At 45.4% G+C, this 20,234-nt stretch overlaps 1 protein-coding gene across 1 annotated transcript in view; it reads left to right on the top strand.

Moving 5' to 3' along the window:
* Positions 1 to 11,988, top strand: part of wu:fb95e10 (protein piccolo) — a 37,006-nt gene extending 25,018 nt beyond the window's left edge. Inside the window, exons 4-5 of the mRNA XM_049560127.1 lie at positions 7,327 to 7,553; positions 7,760 to 11,988. Coding sequence (XP_049416084.1) covers positions 7,327 to 7,553; positions 7,760 to 10,917 — 3,385 coding nt within the window. The 3' untranslated portion in view covers positions 10,918 to 11,988. The remainder of the gene's footprint in view (positions 1 to 7,326; positions 7,554 to 7,759) is intronic.
* Positions 11,989 to 20,234: the final 8,246 nt, after the last annotated feature.

Below are 20,234 nucleotides of genomic sequence, written 5' to 3'. Positions count from 1 at the left end.
CCATCCTCTCAGCCACCCATGTTCCCACATTAGTCATGCTGTTTTCCTCATTGATGGTCCCTCAGGGATGATAAATTTTTATTGCAGTGAGTGAAGTGAATGCAACCCTCCTCATGATATAACAAATTACCGCTGATGTAATGGTCCAGCACTGGGGTGTGTGTGTGTGTGTGTGTGTGTGTGTGTGTGTGTGTGTGTGTGTGTGTGTGAGTGGCGAGTAGCCATCAGGGTCCGTACCCCAGACACCGTTCTACTGTCCAGCATGAAACAGACGACATGTTGTGCAGCCTGTAAATCCTCCATCCTGCCATGGGTGTGGCAGAAGACTCTGTGATGCAGTCTTCCGCTGCCATGATGGTATAGAGGCGCAGCCGCAGAGCCAATTACCAAATGGATTTAGTGGGAATGAGTCGGAGAGAGGGAAAGAAAGACGGGAAGAAGGAGGCGTGCATGTTTGAGTGTGAGACAAAGGTTTGAGTGTGCAAGGGTGTGTTTGTAGATGTGTTCACTCATGCAGCAGACATGTGATAGATGTACCAGATATAGCAGAAAACTGTTTTTTTCTGTGTACCAGACCCACATATCAGTCGCTCTACTTTTAAGCATAAGCTGTGTGTGTGTGTATATATATATATATATATATGCACACACACATATATATGTATATACATATTTTGATCTTTTTGAACATTCCCTATTTAAATTGTCTCATCTCTTTCTTCTCCATCTAATTTACTTCATTGAAAAAAATCACCTTTGTGATTGATGTAGATTTAATGAAACATTAATAAGAGATATTGGCTGCATCTAGATTGACATCATTAATATTTTGTAGAGTCGTTAGAGATGGCCGTGCTGATACTACGACCTTCTTTTCTCCTTTATTCTACCAGAAACACTTGAATATTAAAAGGACAGAGAATATCGGAGAGCTTTATAGTTCAGCGTACTTTCAACTTTTTTGTTAAATTAAAACTGGATTCTGTTATATACAAATTTTTCTTTGGTAATGGAGTTACAGAAATGATACATGCCTGAGTCCAGACCTCTCAATCACTTACTCCAGTAAACACTGAAAAAGTGGTTTCCCAGTTAATTAACAACGGACAAATGAGCACCGCAGGGGGACTCGATTAGCCAATTAGGGCCTTGGGCGGGACTAACTAACATCCAGGTAGTCTTCTCAACATTACCCAACATCACAGTGTGTTTGACTTCACTCCGCTTCACTTTTAACAGGTATGATGGCATGACTATGCATCAGTGTGGACTAAAAATGACATTAGATTAGACGGCCTCTAATAATTGGTTAAGGAAAATCAAATCCCCCTTCCCCACAGAAATCAGTTGGAGTGGATGCAGTGTCAGATTGAAGATGGAAACAGTTCACAGTTAACTGACAAGTCAACAATTGTGTCTAATATCAGACAGATAGAGAGATATTGAATTTGAACCCAGAGTATCTTATATTGTATTTGGGCTACACTCGGATTCTGCACAGTACAGTACATGAACTGTTGATCAGGTTTAGGTGGATTTTCTCTATACACAGAGAGCAGGGAGCAGCTTCCTGCTTTGCTGCGGCTGCAGAAGAGGCAGACACCACTGTGGCTTAGTCCACCACAGTGAGTGCCAACTGGCTCCTATTGTCCCATAAAGATTCATTACAAAAGCGTCGGTCCCATTTAGAGAGGAGAGCTCTGATCAGGCTCATTTAACAGTAAAATTCCCAAAGTGCCCTCAGTCACATGATTGTGGCCACGTAAACCAGGGTGAAGATCCTGCCTCCATATTTCTGGTGCTTAATTAACACAGCATCATCTTTAATTTGCTTTTTGTCTTGAGAGGAGGGAGGTCCTTCCTCCACTGTTTCTCGCCTCTCCTGCAGGGAACATGTCTGCCTGCCTGCATGCTTGCTTAGCTCCTGCTTACTCATTTGCCCCTTTCATGGTGCATCTCATTATTTAAATCATAGCCTGACTCTTGTTGTATCACAGCAAAGCAGCACCAGCAGGCAACCGTTCACACAAGTGTGTAGTTGCAATAAATCTAGAATGTTATTAATGATCCTCAGGCCACCAAGGCGAACTTTAGTTTTTTTCTGTGTGCCTCAGTGCGCCTGCAGCATCTAACTGTCAATCATCCCATTTTTCAGCTCCAGTGCATTTCTGGGCTTTCTGTCCAACATTTGCCTTAACCCGGATTCATGGTGTTGTTTCTCTCCTCGAGGCCTGTGGTGAGATGTGAACAATGAACACAGCTTCTTACAAGCTGCCCATTGAGTTAAAATAGAATCATTTAAAGAGTACAATAACTCTTACAGGCCTCTCTGTCATTCAGCTGACAGTGAGCATAATTACAGAATGAATGGACGCTTAAAATGATTCAGGCATCAATGCATCACTGTATCCAGGCATTGTCACCACGGCCAAGTGTTGTTAAAAAACTTGTGATCTCACAACAACACAAGACCTTATTTTGCTGTGGCCTGGTCTCTTTAATACTGTAACGGGTTTATGTCTGTATTCTCTGATAAGGAAGAAGAAGACATTGATCGAAGATAATGTTTAATCGGAGTATTATGTGGCCCCTCCGTCCCATCTCTTTCTCTCTGTCTTGGTCTCTATCTCACTCCTCCCTCTTTCTCTCTCTCAGTGGCCTGGTTCATTTCGAGCACTCTCTGAAGTCGTCCTGCCCTTTTGGATTATCCATATTCCTTTTATCAGACAGATTATTGTGAATGCTCTCTCTGAATATCCCCTCAGCATACTTCATCTCTAATGCCAGGTCCTCTATCTTTTAATTCTCTCCTTCCCCTGTAATTCATTTCTTATCTTTTACTCTCTAACTCAGGCATCACAGACTCAAACATCCTTTTTCAAGAGCTTATTCTTATTTCACCTTTTAACATCTTGTCCACTGGCGAACAATGTCAAGCTTAAAATCTTAACATCTCATTCAGCGTTTCTTAATTTAAGTTAAGGATGCAAAACTTTGTGGTAGGGCTGGGACCATATGCTTATCTCACGATTCATTACTATCACGATACTTGGTTACTGATTTGATATGTATTTTGATATTTAAGTGTTGCCATTCATTGTTACGATTTATTGTGAATTTTGTTTTCTTTTTGAAGACTAGACCATGGGAAAAAGTTGAAGTATACTCTTTCAAGGCTGTATATCATGAGACATATTTCCAAAAACAGCACACATCTAAGTCGGTCAGTGTCTTACTTTTAAATTGCAAATAAACTGCTATTGCTAATAAACTAACTGTTTTTATGGTCCTATTTTTAACAGTTTTACCGCAGTTAAACCTCACTCTATCAAAGGTGCTGTATTAAATTTACATTATTTACCTACTTACTAAAACGTACATGCAAAAAAGAAAAAAATAATTATATACATTTTGAAGTTATCTTAAACGGCTACATATAGCTGTCCCTACAGTGTTCCCCATACATTGATTCATCTGTGGAGACTGCCATAATATCAATGCTGACCGGCACTTACTGATTATCTACTAGAGTTGTGCACAGCGCATTGATTTGCTCAGCTCTGTCTCCCACTCTCACTCCCTCTCAGCCCACAAATGACACAAGATCTAGTCAATCCACAGCATCTCCACTTCTCCCCGCTGTTAGGAGAGTATTCCCTGAGAGGAGAGCAAGCCTTAGCTCTGGAGACACACCTTCAGTTGCAGTGCAAACCCCAGCACCGGGGTCAGAGCAGACTGGTTCTAATCTGTGTAACGGCAGCAACAGAAAGTTTACTGATCTGGTTGGGAGTTTGCGCTGGGCTGGCTGAATTTGAGTTGCTGTAACTACTAGGGTTGGGTCGGTTCTCGGTAATACCAATTCGGTCCGGTACTCCGTCTTGGACCGGGTTTTATTTTTTGAGACCGACCGGACCGCATACTCGGGCAGAACGTACACGGAGGTGACGCCGCGGAGGTCTGCCCAGTAAAAGTGGACGTCCGCAAGGCTTGTGCACGCTAAGTGTCACACAAAAGACTTCTGCATGTATTTTTCACATCGCTGGGATTTTTCACGGACTTTTTTCACGTAGTCCGCTCCGCTTATAGTAAGCCCGAGTCTGTGAGCACCTGTGTCTGCCTCTTCACCAAGCGCACAGCAAGCAGGAGAGAGAAGGGGGTGGGGCGGGGATTGAGCTAGGAAGTGCGAGTGCGCATGCGCTTTTGTTGTAGCCTGGAGTTTGTTTAATAATGACTGGGAGTCGATAATGGCGGACAATTTAGTCTTGACGAAATCAAGGAATGCGCCACTATGGCAACACTTTGGCTTTGAGCCAGACAAAGGAGGCAACCCTTGTTTGCACTGATTGAGTAAGCTGCAAAATTTATTTGTAAGGAATAAAAGAAACAACTTGTTACTGTCACTCTGTTGTCCTAAGGTCGTTTTTTATTTTAAATGAGTCAATTGCGCCCCCAAGTGGCGAAAATCCGGTATTACCGACTTGATGCGGTTTTTTACAAAAATCGGACCGTTTTTTTTTTTTTTTTTTTTTTTTTTTTCCCTCATACTGACCCAACCCTAGTAACTGCTGGTGCACCAGGTGAGAGTGGAATCAAACGGAGATAGTTCAAGTAAAATAACAACACGAATGAATGTAATTTAAAAAAAAAAAACTTAAGAAACTTGAGCTGTGACAGTTGCTATTCGTGCAGCTGAAGGTCCATCCTTCGTCCGACGTCATGTTACTCATGGATTACCACAATAAACAAGGCAACTTCTTTCCAGCTCCGCATTTGAATTACATAAATTCAGACTTTATAAAACTGAACGAAACACCGTAAAATGTAAAATTGCGATACTTAAGTGAATCTTTTTTCCCCACCACTTTTTGGACCACCCGTCAGCTTCCCAGTAGAGAATGTATTTTAGATAGAATTTATTTGCTCAGACTAAACTGTCTGATTAAAAGAATAGATTTGCTGTTAAAACAGTTTTCCCTTAGCTAGCGCTGCAGCCAACATTTCACCACTGTGCCACCTGATAGACATTTTCATCATATCTGGTCCAAGGTTCTGAGAGGGTTTTGTTTGGCTACAAGAACACTAACACATTTATTAGCAAATGTCTTCATCAGCATTTTGCTGATTTTCCAGTCAGGTCCAAACACAGAACATCAGTGCGTCACAGATAAGTGTGTTAGTGGTTTTTTATATCAGTAAAACTGCATCAACATGATCCGACAGCCTCAGTATCAGTAACACATCTTTCACTACCCCAAAGCTAATTCTAAATGACGAGGATCAGCTGTAAGAGCTTGTTTGAACTTCTGACGTGACCACACCCCGATTGTGTTGCCACCCGTTGCTCCCTGGCTTTAATCTTATTTCATGTTACCAAAACTGTGTTCAGTACCTTTGCCAGGTTGTGGAGAGCACGCACCTCTTCACTGCCCTTGTACAATGAGTGTACTGCTTTCACCACAGCCCAGGGCTCCAGCTGGGGGATTTTGAGAAGTTATTTTTGTTCTTCTTTCAGTATTAAAGATTAACATGGTCCCAGACATCTTCACTCTCTCCCACTACCTCCCCGTTCTCTTTCTGCCAGCACTAGCTCAATTCTTTATTTAGAAACAGGCAGTTAGTGTAGCGTGGGCCCACGAGATTGCACACCACAGCCTTGTCAGGACTACTAGATGTAGGTTACTTCGCTCAAATGTGACATAGAAGCCAGCCTCTGGGCCAGGCCGGCCGCCAAAGCAGGCAGGCTGATGCACACCACCCCAAGTGTCATTCCCTCGTGGGCAGTGGGTATAGACGAGGGATCAGGGACAGGGTTGACTCGGGTCGGGATGCCTCTCTGGGGTCCATTGTGACTCACCGTCCAGACTGCCTCACTTCATAGCCCCTCGGGGGAGTTTGTCATGAGCCTGTGGAAGTGTGAGCTTGGCCTCAGATGCTGCTACACTGAAGACACGGTCGATTTATTATTTAGTAAATGCAGATTCCTCACATCATGCTGTTTGCTCATAGTCTTCTATAATCAATCAATCTGTCAAACTTTAATTGTATAGCTGCCTTCATACAGGTTAGAACAATTTAGTGTGCTTAACAGATGACTGAACAAGCTGATAATAAAGACAACGACAAATATAAACAATTTGAGACTGACACAAGAAAAAAAGTGAAGTAATAAAAATATAAAATAGATCAAAGACAATAAAATACATGGTGCCTAACTGATAGATACAGTCAGTGTCTGGTCAGAGTTAGGGGCGTGGGGCTTTCCCCCAGCCTGTAATTGCTGGGAGCTTTTAAATGCACATAATACACATCTATAACATACATAGACAATGTTACATTTACTTTAGATGAAATGGATTTTTGGATTGGATGGATTCAACCTGCTGAAAGCTACACAGTGACTCTTCAGCACAGCAGTGAACGCTGCTTTGTTTCCCCCCTTGGCATGAAAGGATGTGACGTATTGTGGGCTTGCTCATAAATACCAACTGTATCTTTAGTTCTTTTGCTGCACTTTGGAACAACTTCAAGACTTGTGCCAGAGGGCCTGAGGGGCTGACCTGGTTCATACAATGCAAGCACGTCAGACAAATAGGCAGGTGCAATGAAGTGCCTTAAAAGCAAGTCTAAAATGTTTTTGAGTCAATACAAAAACTGACAGGAAACTAGCGTGAGGACTTTAACATAGTTGTAATGTGTCTGTCATTCTGATCCAGGTAGAGTTTTGAATCAATAAAAATGAGTTGTCAGTCTGCCCTCTTGTCTTTGAAAGTCTTCAGCGGCGAGTTCCTTGTGGAAACATGTTAACAAGTACTCAGTGGAATTAGGCTTCTTATGCCACATCTGTGAAAGTTTTTTAGGTCAGAGCTCTTGGCTGCTTGTGCACCCATTAAAAAAGGCCTCTCCTCTCCTTATCCCTACATGATTTGTTTCTTAGTCTTGCAATCTATGCAAGCAGTGTTGCTCATGTGTGCTGTCTTTAGGGCATCCTCTGGCAGTACAAGTGACTAATGAATGACACGACAAAGTCTTGCTCCCTGTCAGAACCATTCTGAGGCACTTATAGTTTAGGGCTGACCAACAGGGATCAGGGAGAAACCTGATGTTTGCCTCCAGCTGTGGCCTGACAGCTCAGATGCCTCAGTCACTTTCAATCTATCATCAGTATTTTTTTGTAAATAAAGAAGTCAACAACACAAATATGCCCGTCTCTTTGGGATATTGAATCATTGTATTCGTAATTTGAAACCGGCATTGTATCTCTGCCTCTGATGTCTGTGCTTAAGAACCTCTCTGTATCTCTCAACCTTCTTTGTCTTGTTTCTTCAGGCCTTCAACTGGCGCGGCAGCATCACCTCGTCCTGCCACAGGCTCAACCCGGCCACCCACTACCAGCACAACCAAGAGCTCCCCAGCTACAGCCAAAACTGCCACCCCTAAAACCCCCTCCTCCACCACTGCCAAGCCTGCTGCCTCCAAACTAACCTCCACTACCCCCTCTGGTGGCAAACCTCCAGCATCACAAACATCCAAGAACACAACCCCTGTGAAAAAAGGTAAAACACAAAACAAAATGATAATGTCATGAGCAGGGATGCACAAGACAGGATGTATCTGATCCATTTAAACTTCATGTGCCACATCCTCAGTTTGAGAGAGAAAGCTTCCATATTCAGTTGCTTTTTTGTCCATTATAATATGCTGTTGCTTAGTTTAATTATATAATGTTTGCCTGTTCCTTGTCCTGTGTTTTCTCCCCCAGATGTTACCAAAACAGCCACTTCAGCATCCAAAAAGCCTGAGTCTCCCCTCACTCGCCCCTCCTCTACAACAAAGCCGGCAAAACCTGAGACCCCCAAAACCGCCTCAAAATCAGACGTCACCGCCAAAAAGCCTGCTGCCAGTAAAGCTGCAGACACAAAGACACCCAACCGCTCCAAAGCAGAAAGTAAGCCCACGCCTAGCAAGGATGCTTCCAAGACCCCTGCATCCAAAACCGCTGCAGCCAAGACCTCCACCCCCAAGAAAACGGTGGGCAGCAGCACCCCGACTCCAGTGAAACGTGGCGCCAAAGCTGCAGAAAAGGAACCTGAAAAGGAAATAGCCGCTGCTGCAGCTGCTGCTGCAGCTATCGCTACGGCGGCAGCTGCCATCGCCGGGTCGGAGGAACCAGAAGCAGCTGTGGAGCCATCTGCTGCAGACGCACTGGAACTGACGCCCAGCCAGAATGAAGCAGTGCAAGAAAAAACTTCAGACATCACACCAGAACCAGTGTGTGCACCAGTGTTAGAACCACTGCGAGAACCAACACCAGAACCAGTACGGGAACCAACACCAGAACCTATACGAGAACCGACACCAGAACCTGTAAGGGAACCAACACCAGAACCAGTATGGGAACCAACACCAGAACCTATACGAGAACCGACACCAGAACCTGTAAGGGAACTGACACCAGAACCTATACGAGAACTGACACCAGAACCTGTAAGGGAACCGACACCAGAACCTTTACGAGAACCGACACCAGAACCCGTACGAGAACCAAGTCCTGTTCAAATACGAGAAACATCTCCTGAGCCCCTCCCAGAACCCCTGTCTGTGTCAGCAGAGACAGATGTAAGAGCTGAACCAGTCCAGGAAGCAGCCCCCAGTGTACAGCCGTCAGCTCAGCTGGACCTCTTCAAATTCGAAGAGTCTACCAACGACTCCGTTCCCTCTCTGGGAACCACTGTCATGTCTCCTCCTAGTTCCCCAACAGGTCCTGTTTCTCCTGTCAGAGAGCCGCAGAACGCCTCCTCTCTGCTCGACATGCAGTCTGACCCCTGGGACAGGAACCAGGCTCTGTCTGACTTTGCTCCTCAGAGTTTAGTCCAGACAGAAGAGGAAAAGGAGAATGAAGAGGCACAGGAGACAAGGGAGGAGGAAGAGGAGGAGGAGGAAGACAAGGAGAACCTGTTCATGCCTACCTCCATAGCTGCATCTGCAGGGGCCTTCAGCATGACGCCACAGCCTCACTTGTTGGGTGTCTCGCCCATGGATGATTTCACCTCCAGGGACCTGATGTCCCCTCATGAAAAGGAGGAGGCAGTGGAAAAGGCTGATGAGGAGATAAATGAGGATGATGATGAAGAGGAGGAGGATGAAGATGAGGAACAGAGGAGACTAGGCCACCAGCCTTCATCCTTGGTCACTGACATGAGCACATCTCAGCCCTCTGAGGAGTTCCAGGTGAGGTCCTCGGCCTTCAGTGGCTCCGCAGGGTGGCATGGTGACGACCAGCTGTCTGGGATGGACTCTGAGGACGTGAGCAGCTGCACCAGCAGTCGGCAGCAGGGAGTCTCCGACCTCAGCAGCACCCAGCACACCGCAATACTGGAGGGCACCCAGAGCTCAGATGCCCTGGTCGACTCAAGCCTCCGCGGCTCTGAAGGAGATGGTAATCTGATGGGTTCTCCCAATGTGGAAACCCTGGCCAATGAGGAGGAGGAAGACGAGGATGAAGAGGATGAGCGGGTGGATGATATGGACCTGAGTTCAGAGAGAGTAGAGGAACATCACAAAGCTTTCCAGCAGCAGGAGCATGATGAAGATGAGGATGAGGATGTAGAGATGCACAGTGAAGGAGTGACAGAGAGCTGTGGGAATGTAGACGAAGATGACTTTAATGAGGAGGAGCGTTTAGATAACCTAAATCGCTCTGGTCCTCCTCCTTGCGTCCCTCCTACTTCCTCCTGGGGCCAGTCCAACCCCTTCTGTGATACCTGGGCTCAACCAGCATCTCTGCTCTCTGTCTCCTCCCCCAGCCCTGTTTCTGACCACGGTGCTGCTGAATCTGAAACACCCATCCTGTCTCCAGCCCAGGCCCGTTTGGACAGCAGCGCTCCTTCCTTTGCTCCTGAGTCAGAGCAGGAGCCCCAGCAGCACCACGAGGAGATGAAGGGCTCAGCAGACGAGGAGGCTCATGCCCTATTTGCTGCCCCAGCTGTGGGCACATCCCAGCCCGGCACTCTGGGCGGCACAGCTCATAGCAGCAGCGAGACGAGCACACCAGAGGAGCTCCGTGACTACGACAGCAGCTCTGGGGTGGAGTCCCGTTCTGACAAACAGCAGACCCCAGTGCCTGCTTCAGTCCAGCCTGACATGGAGCAGGACCTGGGTATTCACTTGGAGAAAGGCGACGGAGAGGAGGAGGAGGCTGAGACACTCCCCGCCGACGAGGTCCTTGGAACAGGACCCCCAACCGCTCCTGCATCCGCCCCGTCCTCCCCATCCACCTCAGGAGACGAGGCAAGCGACACAGAGGGCGAGATGCAAATCAACGACCCTGATGCGCCAGTCATGATGGACGAGAGCGCCGGTTTTGAAAGCCCTCCTCCCACCTGTAATCTGCCAGCTCTTGAGGAGGATGAGGAGGCGGGGGACACACCAGCCGGAGAAGGCGAAGAGGACGGAGGTGGAACCACCCCTCAGTCAGCCAACTCTGTGGCATCTTACGGCTTCGACTGCACCACATCCAACTCCAATGCCCACTCCATGGCTGAGAGCTGCGGAAAGAGCCCAGGGATCTTCTCCTTGGAGAATGAGGAGCAGCTGCCAGAGGAGGCCAAGGACCCCTCCCTCATCAAGGAGCTCACCCTGCCGTCAGCTGCTGCCGCCGCCCAGGCAGACGACCTGTTCGGCAGACCCGTGGACCTGATGCCTTTGGGCTACCCGGGAGTCAACCAGCCTGGCAGTCTAGATGAGCACCACTACATGCTGGGGGGAAAGCTTGCAGCAGACCACCTGGAGGACGTCGACCCGCTGGAGCCCAGTCACCACCTCGGGGCGGAGGATTCCGAAGAAGCCGGCGACAGCCAGCCGCCGTACTACTCCACCATATGTGATAAGACTGATAGTTTTCTGGCAGGTAATGTATAAGTCCCTCCTCTTACCCCTGGAATGCACCTTTTCCCCGCAACCCTCCCCCGTTACCTGTTGTTCGTTTTCTCTCCAGTTGGGTTAGATGGGTTAGAAGAAAAAAAAGGAGAGCAAGATTGTAGGAAAAGATTTTAAAAAATGAATAAAGAAGATGGAAAAAACATGACTGTAGCAATTTTTAAATGAAGCCTCCCTCTTTCATACTGTTATGGTCATGGTTATGAGTGTACGGCTTAAACTCCTTTATGTACAATAGCTACTACCATTTTCTAGTAGAATGTTCTTTTTAAGTAACACTGCTTATTCTGTAGCCCCTGATGGGGTACTGACTGATTTGGTCCACTGTGACTGAGCTTTTAAACCGAAAAAGAAAAAAAAAAACACAGATGGAATGAAATGGACTCATTGTGTATTTATCCTACTGTTTTTACCGAACAAATGTCAATGATTTTTTTTGTTTTGTATTTGCTTATTTGTTGTTTTTTTGTTTTTGTTTTTTTTCTGTTGAAACCTGGTCCTCCCTACCCTGTGTACACACGCTTCATGTTCAACAGCACCATAGCGACTAGTCACATTTTAAAAGTTTGTGTTTCAAGACTTTTAGCTATCAAAATAAAGGCTAGATATTAACACGGCAGATTTGTTGAGGTAGGTGTGGGAGTATTAGATTGCAGTTGGTGAAGTTTTTAATGTGTGCTTCAAGAGGCTCTACGCTCTTTGCATAGGTTGTTAAGGTATATAACGTGCAGTCACGTACAGTATGTGTTTCAGGCATTTGGTTTTAAGTGGCTAAGCTTCAAGCCTCAGTTAGCTGATCATTTGTGTTCCAGACTAACAACTAGCCTTTTATTTGTGATGAGACCCTGCATTGTCCTACATCGCTCTCACAGTTGAGCTTTACACTCGCTGAAACGTTTTCATAGTGAGCGTTTGGTTTACTATTTCAACAGTATATTGCATGTTTAACTAACATAAAAGACTGTGTACTACCTTGAATTTGAAACAGTTCTACACTAGACATGTTCATCGATGAATGGTTCACACTAGGTTATCTTTCAAAATTCCATTAAAACATCATTGCAAGGCATTTTGTTCCTGTTTCTTATTTTCCCTGTGGATCCAGCATGCCTGAACTTTACTGTCCTCGTGTCCGAGTCGCTGTGTATTTGTGTGTTTACACGACTGATTTCCCATGGCGTCTCAAACTCCTCACCATGGGAATGACCGGTAAACAGGAAGTGATGCAACATTGTACAATGGTGTTGTATCTAAAATGGAATTTTGGTCAAATCAAGGAGGTGATTCTGATGGTGTCCCTGTGCCCTGTTCTCCAGCATGCTGTTGCCCTCATGACATTTACAGACACTACACCGGCTGACCAACATCACATTCAGACCTCGGCAGGTGGTGCTCACTTAGAAGGTGCCCTGTGGAGGTTTAACAAACGTGTTGAATGTATTTACCTTTTCACAAAACACTTAAAAAGCTGAATCTAACTATAAAGCAAGAAATCCGTTCATCCAATCTATTTGACACCTGGCGGGTGAAGTCCTGGGGACCTATGGGTGTTCAGTTGGGTTGGGTATCATTTAAAAAATTACAATACCAGTACCCTCAAAGTGATACCAATACCAATAGAGTACTTCATTCATTACCCATAATATGAATGGAGTGGTCTGTCCTATAGCCATACTTACGAATGTTTTGGTGACATCGAGCTGCCAACTCTGTCGTACACACCGAGCAACCTTAGCCCACTATGGACTGTACTGGTTGTAGATGCAGGAGTGTGAGCTCAGAGCTGGGGACAGTTGTGAGAGTCCACCCAGTCGCACACACCCAGTGACAGGGCTAAGTATTAGCATCAAAGGGTCGAGCCGTTTCGGTGTTGATTTGAATTTGTTGGGATCGTTTAGCAGCTTGGTGTTGGACGTTAGCATTCGCTGCTGTGTTAGCTTGGACAGCGAGTCTGGAGATGGCAGCATCAGAAAGTTTGGATGGTCCGAGATCAGATCCCTGCGCAAAAAGGATCGAATGCAGATATCGTTTGACTGAAGATTTTTCGATACTACTCGGTACTGGGATATTTCGGTCTTGCTGACATCCAGCACTAAGTCCTAAACTTAAAATAAACACGCAAACAGCTCCATGCAGCAGTGTGGGCGGGGCTTCAGGGCTCTGCCATACTAACTTATAACACTAAAAGCCTAACGATATCACCGACAGAATACCTCTGCTAATTTAATCCATGCTATACCGTAAAACCACGGTGGTTATGTCAAAGCAAGCGACTATTTGGGAAATCACACCTCAGCTAAGTGTATTTCATCAGTGTCGCTGACTGCAGGTAGCAACGATTTAAGGGTTTTTCAGGGGCGGACGTAGTAATTTTGCGGCCCCAGGCAAACACTGTCTCGTTTTCACCCTTTCTTAAACTGAATATTGGTGTTGGCAGTGGTAGCAGAAGAACTTAAAATGTGTCCTGCATTCAAATTTTTACTTAAAGAGTGAAACGCAGGCACTATCAGCACAAGGTACACTTAAGAGTACAGCACTATGGGGGTCTTTCCTACCTTATTTTGGGATACAGTCACTTAAAATAGCAACATAAACCAATATTTTTCATATCTAAACATCATAATAAATCTAGCTGTTTGGGGTTCTGGTGTTTTGCTCAGGGGCCAAATGAACGCCCACATACTCAGGGACTTATGAGTTAAACATTGCTCCATATCACGAGCACTGGTCAGAAACACGACATGGACGTGCTTTAAACATTCAAACAGGGTGAAAACTACTCATGTGTCTGCAGCCTCCTGAATGTTTCCCTCACACAGACAAACATACATAAACTCTTTGTACAGGCCACCTGAATGCACCTGAATGTTGAAGCTCAAGAACACTTTCTCCCTTTCATGACTTCTTCCTCTGGCCTGCCTGCTCCTTCTGATCAAAATCCTGACACGAAGAACCTTTCTAGACTCTCACGTACCCCTCTGATTGTTTACTAAATTGTAAATATATCCATGAGACTATGCAAGTCCTACTTCAGGTTTGTGTTTTGGGACACCACTGCTTCCCTTGTATAATATACAGTTACATAGGGGCACTTACAAAGGATTGAGCTGCCTTTAGCATCATTTTATGACAAATACATTCAATCAATTCAGTCAGTTTCTGTGATGTTTTTGTCGATACGTCCCCCATGTTGTCATCTGTCTCTTCAAATACCTGTTGTCTGTACTGTACTGTGTACACATGACTGCTGTCTTGCATGATAAAGTGTGTTCAAAGAGGACAAAGCAGCAGATGTGAGTGTGGTGCGCAAGGAGAAAATATGGTTATTTGAAAGACAACTTAAGAGAGAAAACATCATGCAGTAACTACCTTATGATTTGTTCATAGATACAGTGTATTTATTCCTGTGTCATGGATGTCACTTTATTTTCGGAGCCCCTGTATTTTTTTTTTCGTTACACCTTCGCCCTCTTGTCAAATCTCTCCTGAACCCTCCTGTTGTTGTACCACCCGTTCTGTTTGATGCATGCATCTCTAATGGATGCACCAAGTGATCTTGACTGTCTCACAGGAGACGAGAAGATACGTGAAGCGGACGAAGGTCACAAGTGGCAAACACACTCAAGGGAAGACAACCGGAACCAGAACCACACTTCTGCTGTCCCTATAGCCAATGGCCACTACCTGGCACTGGTCCCAGGCAACAGGAGGCCCATTGATCCGACTGTCGCGGCGCATTTCGCCAAGATGGCACCCCCGCCTCCTTTGATAGAGACCAGCGTTGACGGTCGCATGGGTGGAGAGCAGTTAAGGAGGCTGGAGCAGCACCAGGAGAAGCTGAGGGAAATGCAGCACCGTCAGGAGCAGGAGAGGCAGAAGAGGCAGTGGCTGGAGGAGGAGCGGCTGAGGCTGGAGCAGCAGAAGCAGCTGGAAAAGCAACGCAGGGAGCTCCTCCAGCTGCAGCTGCAGCAGCAGCAACAGGAGCACCGGCACCGCAGGCAGGTTCTGCAGTGGCAGCTGGAGCTGGAGCAGCAGTACCGCATGCAGCAGAAACAAATCCAACAACAGCAGCAGCTGAGGAGGAGCCCCACTGGAGTCATGTTGTCCCCGTCCACGGGGCTCTGCACCATCTATGAAGCCATGGAAACCAGTGACGAGGAGGATGAGGCCAGAGGTGAGCACAACAGGAACATGCAGGTGGTGGGGAGGAGGGTGCTGTACCCCCAGAGCGTCACGCAGGATTTCCACAGGCAGCTGCGTCCAGTGCCTCCGCAGGAACTGGAATGGAACAAGAAGGTGGACATGGTCCAACAGCTCATCAACCAGACCCTGATGCTGTCTGGAGACGGTGGCTGCCCTCCGCTCCTCCTCCTCCCTGTAGGGACCGGGGGCACCTTAAGCCCCTTGGAGAGCAGCATGTGGCCCAACCTGCTGCCTCAGGTCAGCCCTCCTGCCTCCACAGTCACCTCCGTCAGCAGCTACTCCCCAGACAGCCGGGGCAGCTCTCCACCTGGAGACTGGACTGTGGTGGAGGTGGAGACTCAGCACTGATGACAACTGATCAACAAGCTGATCTAACGATGAACAGGTCAATACATTAAGTAAAGGGACAGTTCACCCCCAAATCAAAATCGGCTACTCAAGATAATCCACAGACCTTGTTGTGAGTTTGATGTACGACCTATTTTCTTTCTACCAAACTACACATACCATGTAGAAGGAAGAGTGCATCTACTGCTAGCTCACCTAGCACCACTCAGCCAGCTCAGCCGGGAGACGGCATTAATGTTCACGTCATGCTGTCAGGAGCTCTAACTTCTCATCCATGAATACATTTATGCTTCTTCCTGCGTGGTGAAAGGGTTAGTTAGGAGGCATGTGTTTACTAATGGAGGAGAGGTTCGAGACAATGCCAGATGTAAACATTAAAGGCGTCCTCCTTGACTGAGCTTTAATGTTGGCTAGCTCAGTGGTGCTAGGTGAGCTAGCAGTAGATGCATGCCTCCTTCTGCGCAGTGATGCGGTTGGCGGGTGTAGGTCAGTAAAGGGAAAATAATCCCAACATGAAACTGCTCACAACAAGGTCTGTGGATTATCTTGAGTAACTGGGTCATGATTTCTGTAAAGAGACATTGCTGTTGAGTCTTTCAAATGTATTTTTTGGCACTTTGAGCACCACAAGCTGAGTGTCATCTAGTTCCATCATATTGGAGAGAGGACATACATCTCTACAGCTGATATCTCCAACACTCTGCAACTCACACCAAAACAATCTAGACTATAAAAATAGTACTACAGGTAAGAGGAAAAATATGCATTTTTGATTTGGGGGTGAACTGTTTGACATTTTGGGAAATACTTGCTTTCTGGCCGAGAGAGGAATAGTATCACTCTCACGTCTATACAGCCAGCAGCCAGTTAGCTTAGCTTAGCTTAGCTTAGCTTAGCACAAAGACTGGAAACAAGGAAACGTCTTACCTGGCGCTGTCTGAAAATAAGAACTGTCATGTTTCCGTTACCTTAGTCCATGGAGTCCGCTGTTGCACCACCATGTTTCTACAGTAGTCCAGAACGAACAAACCAAACACTGGCTCTAGATGGGGCCATTAGCTTTTTTGCGTCGATCACTGTACTAAGCAGACCCTCTGAGACAGGCAGTATTGGAAAAACACTGATTTTTCTAACATAAAACTGCTTTATTTAGCTATTTTACCAGTTAAAATCAATGGGGAAGAGACCTCTACAAATAACTAAGCTTCCTACGTTTAGATCTTTAGTTATCTGGGCTAGCGGCCCATCTGCGACTAACCAAACAGCGTTGGAGAAACTGATTTGTAACGTCAAACTGCTTTATTCAGTCTTTTTACCGGTTTAAATCACCTGGTCCATATGTTTTGTGGTGGGCGAGACCTCTGCAGATAATTCAGTTCCCCATACAAACCACCTAAACAATGAACACTGAAGGAATTTTAACCAGGAGTTCACCTTTGGCACATGGGAGAAGTTTCAGCTGGTTTCAGTCTACAATCCTCACCACTAGATGCTACTAAATCTCACACACTGTTTCTTTAATTAGGGAGTTCAGCAGTGGGATTCGCTGCCACTGGACAGAGCAAAGCTATCTCCCCTTTGTTTCAGCCTTTATGCTAAGCTAAGCTAACTGGATGTAGCTTTATGTTTAACAGACGGAAGGTGAATGAGCTTATTTCCCAAAATGTCAAACCTTTCTTTTAACCATGCCTATGCAGAGCATCCAAACTTAGAGGCAGATTTGTATTTTTATTGTATGAAAAGCCATAGCCATACAGAGACGTCATCACTTCAAAAGGTTTTTCATCCCATCACAAGTCACATGTCATATGACCACACAAAATCAATTTCAGGTCAACATCCTTATTCTTATTAGACCAAACACACACTGTAGCTGCACCGTGTCACTGATTCCTGCTCCCTAGACATGCATATCACACTGTAACCTCTCATTAGAGCATGTTTCCTTACCAAAAGCTCTTAACAACACTCCTCAGATGTCTTACTCTGAAATGCACTGTTAAGTTTTAGTCATGTGTTGTGTGGGGCGGCGCTCCACTGTGTATTCTCTTATATATGTGTCACAAACAGAGACCAAACACTGGTCACGCTCTCAGATGAGAGACTGAGCTATGACAAATTGCACTTGTTTTTCTTCTGTTTATTCATTGTGTTGGCCAAAGTATTTACACAGGTAAGTGCCAGTACTGTTAATAGATGTATATGTTGAATCCTTATAGTGAAGTGTGGAGAAAAAATATTTGAAACGGCCCATTGTGTGCGTCAGAAAGGCCTGTTTGTGGACGATGCTGTGATGTAATCCACCACTCTGTGGTCAGTAAATGTTACTGTGACTTCACTGGACAACCAGGTTTTCATGGACTTAATAGAGTCGTCAGTCATGAAGCACAAGAGAAGAAGGCCCTCCTTGTTGAGCTGCAAGGAGAGGTTAGGAGGGTGCTGGACTGGGGGGGTGAGGGTGCTGGGATGGAGGGGTGGGTCGGGGGGGGGGGGGTTGTATAGTTGTTGTTTTCTCTCTTACATTCCAAAGTTGTAGCCTCATTTCCTGGGTCGGCCACTATTCAGGGAGTCTCCGAGGTTACCGATGATGTCATGGTGGGAGAGAAAGGAGATGAGACAATGCAGCTCTCTGGCAAGGCGACCAGTGGGAGGCGTGGGTGGTGGGTGGTGGGTGGTGGTGGTGGAGTACCAACACTTGCTCAACATTTATGTTCATTCCAACATAACTGGGTTTTTTTTCAACATACATTTTGCTGTGTTTTGTGATGCGTGCGACATATCAGAAACTTTAAAGATATTTTATATCAATAGGTGTGATTTTAAATTTTATATGTCTGGCGTGCAGAGAAAAAGCACCTGTGTCTGTCTCTTTGTGTCTGAGCTGGGAGGTGAGGTCAGTCGGAGAAATTAAAAACAACACCGCCCCCTGTTGGCTGCACGACTGAGACACAAACCCAAATATCATAAATCATTATATCTGTTTTCACCTAAAACCCTTTACTGTTATGCACTGACACTGAATAAAATGCACAATTTTATATGAAATTAAGGAGTTACTTATCAATATCAAATGAATATTTATGACATTTTAAATCAGCGTACGTGTACAGAATATAATTTTATAAATGATGTAACTATTTATACTGCAGCTACACTATGCATGTCAAATTATGTTTGAGTAAAAACAGTAGATGTAGCCACTGTGCTGCTATATATTATCATATCTAAGAGTTTTTCTAGTTTATCACAGCTTATATACATACGAGCAAGCACAACTTAGAATAATATTGCATGCGTTTATAAGAGTGGACCTATGTGTGCACATAGAGTGCCTCAAGTTCCTTTACACTTGTGTCATTTAATACAGTTTAAGTGTTTACATTTTTAATAGTTTGTTTTGTGAATGTTTATCTTCTTTATTATTGCAGATTTTGTGTTGTTGTGCCAAATAAATTTCAGTATAAAATATGAAAAATCACCGCTCTGAATATGAAATAAAATTGCTTGAAAACTGTCTTTGATGTTTGTGTCGTCGTGCTCCTGTCAGACCTTTAATCCTCACGTTATATGGACAAATAAGAGACGAAATAAGAGGCAGGACCCCGAACACATCTTTTCAGTTAACTCATTGGTGAGTATATATATGAGTCCTTTGCAGAGGGGACAGAAGTGAGAGAGTGGTAGTCATAGAGTAGTCCTTCTGCTGCATACAATAATACTAAATAGACTAATATTTATCCATTGATTCAGTCTTCTACAGGCACTTCGTGACTCCAAGAGGGTCTTCAGAGTTACCGCAGGGAGGCTGCCAAATTATTGTTTGATAATTTTTTTTCTCTGTTTCTCAGAGTCAAGGATGCATCCTTGGTAGGATGAGTCCTTCCAAGGAAGGATCCTGCAGAGGCAAGGCAGAAGTCCTTCCTATCATTCAGTGGACACACATTGGAACAGGCTAACGAGTGTCCCCAGGTGATCATCATTAACCCTCAGCAGACTGAGGGGGTTTCAGGGTACTGCGGTAATTTTGGCACTCTGATGTTGTTGTATGGTTTGAACAAATGTAAGCGTTTAGGGAGAATATATTTATGGATCATACTTAAAAAAACAAACAGGTAGGCTAAAGTTGTCGATGAAGATTCTCATCCAGGTCATGGTAATCTATATTGTAGGCAACTGGACTCCAATATCTGTTCCGTCTTGGATTTAAGTGCATCGATGGTGAAGTGAATCTGTCTCACTCTCTCATTGAGTAGCTGGTTCAGGGCCCTCTGAAGCATAGTTGCAGCCTTGTGTCCTTCCACAATGGAATCCAAGTGTAGGCTGTTAGGGCCTGCATCTCAGGTTGAAATGTAGGTGGTTCCTGTAGTCAGCCAGCTTCCTAGATGTTCTTTCAAATTCCTGTACCAGCTGAAGGGCATTCTTCCCAAATTGAATGGCAACTTGTCGGTGAAGATTCTCAGTCATCGAGGATGGAGCCGTGGAGGATCCACACATGCATGCTTTGAATTTCTCTGAAACTATGACTCAGTCCTCCGTGAAATTCGGAAAGATCCTGGACATTGGAACAGTCTTTCGGCGGGGGTCGATGACATAGCGTCCTTCAAATTCGGCCGTTTGAGGATCCTTCCTTGACATTGAGAAACACCTAGTGTCTTCATTTCCAGCAAATCATGCGCAGAGAATTGTGGGTACTTTATACCTGCTAAGGATACACGCATTCTCTGAATGAAGGACTCTATCGTCAGTAA

Source organism: Epinephelus fuscoguttatus, linkage group LG19 (genome assembly GCF_011397635.1).
Source record: "Epinephelus fuscoguttatus linkage group LG19, E.fuscoguttatus.final_Chr_v1".
Taxonomy (NCBI): domain Eukaryota; kingdom Metazoa; phylum Chordata; class Actinopteri; order Perciformes; family Serranidae; genus Epinephelus; species Epinephelus fuscoguttatus.
The sequence above is the reverse complement of the archived record's forward strand: the minus strand, read 5'-3'. Positions and strand labels throughout refer to the sequence as shown.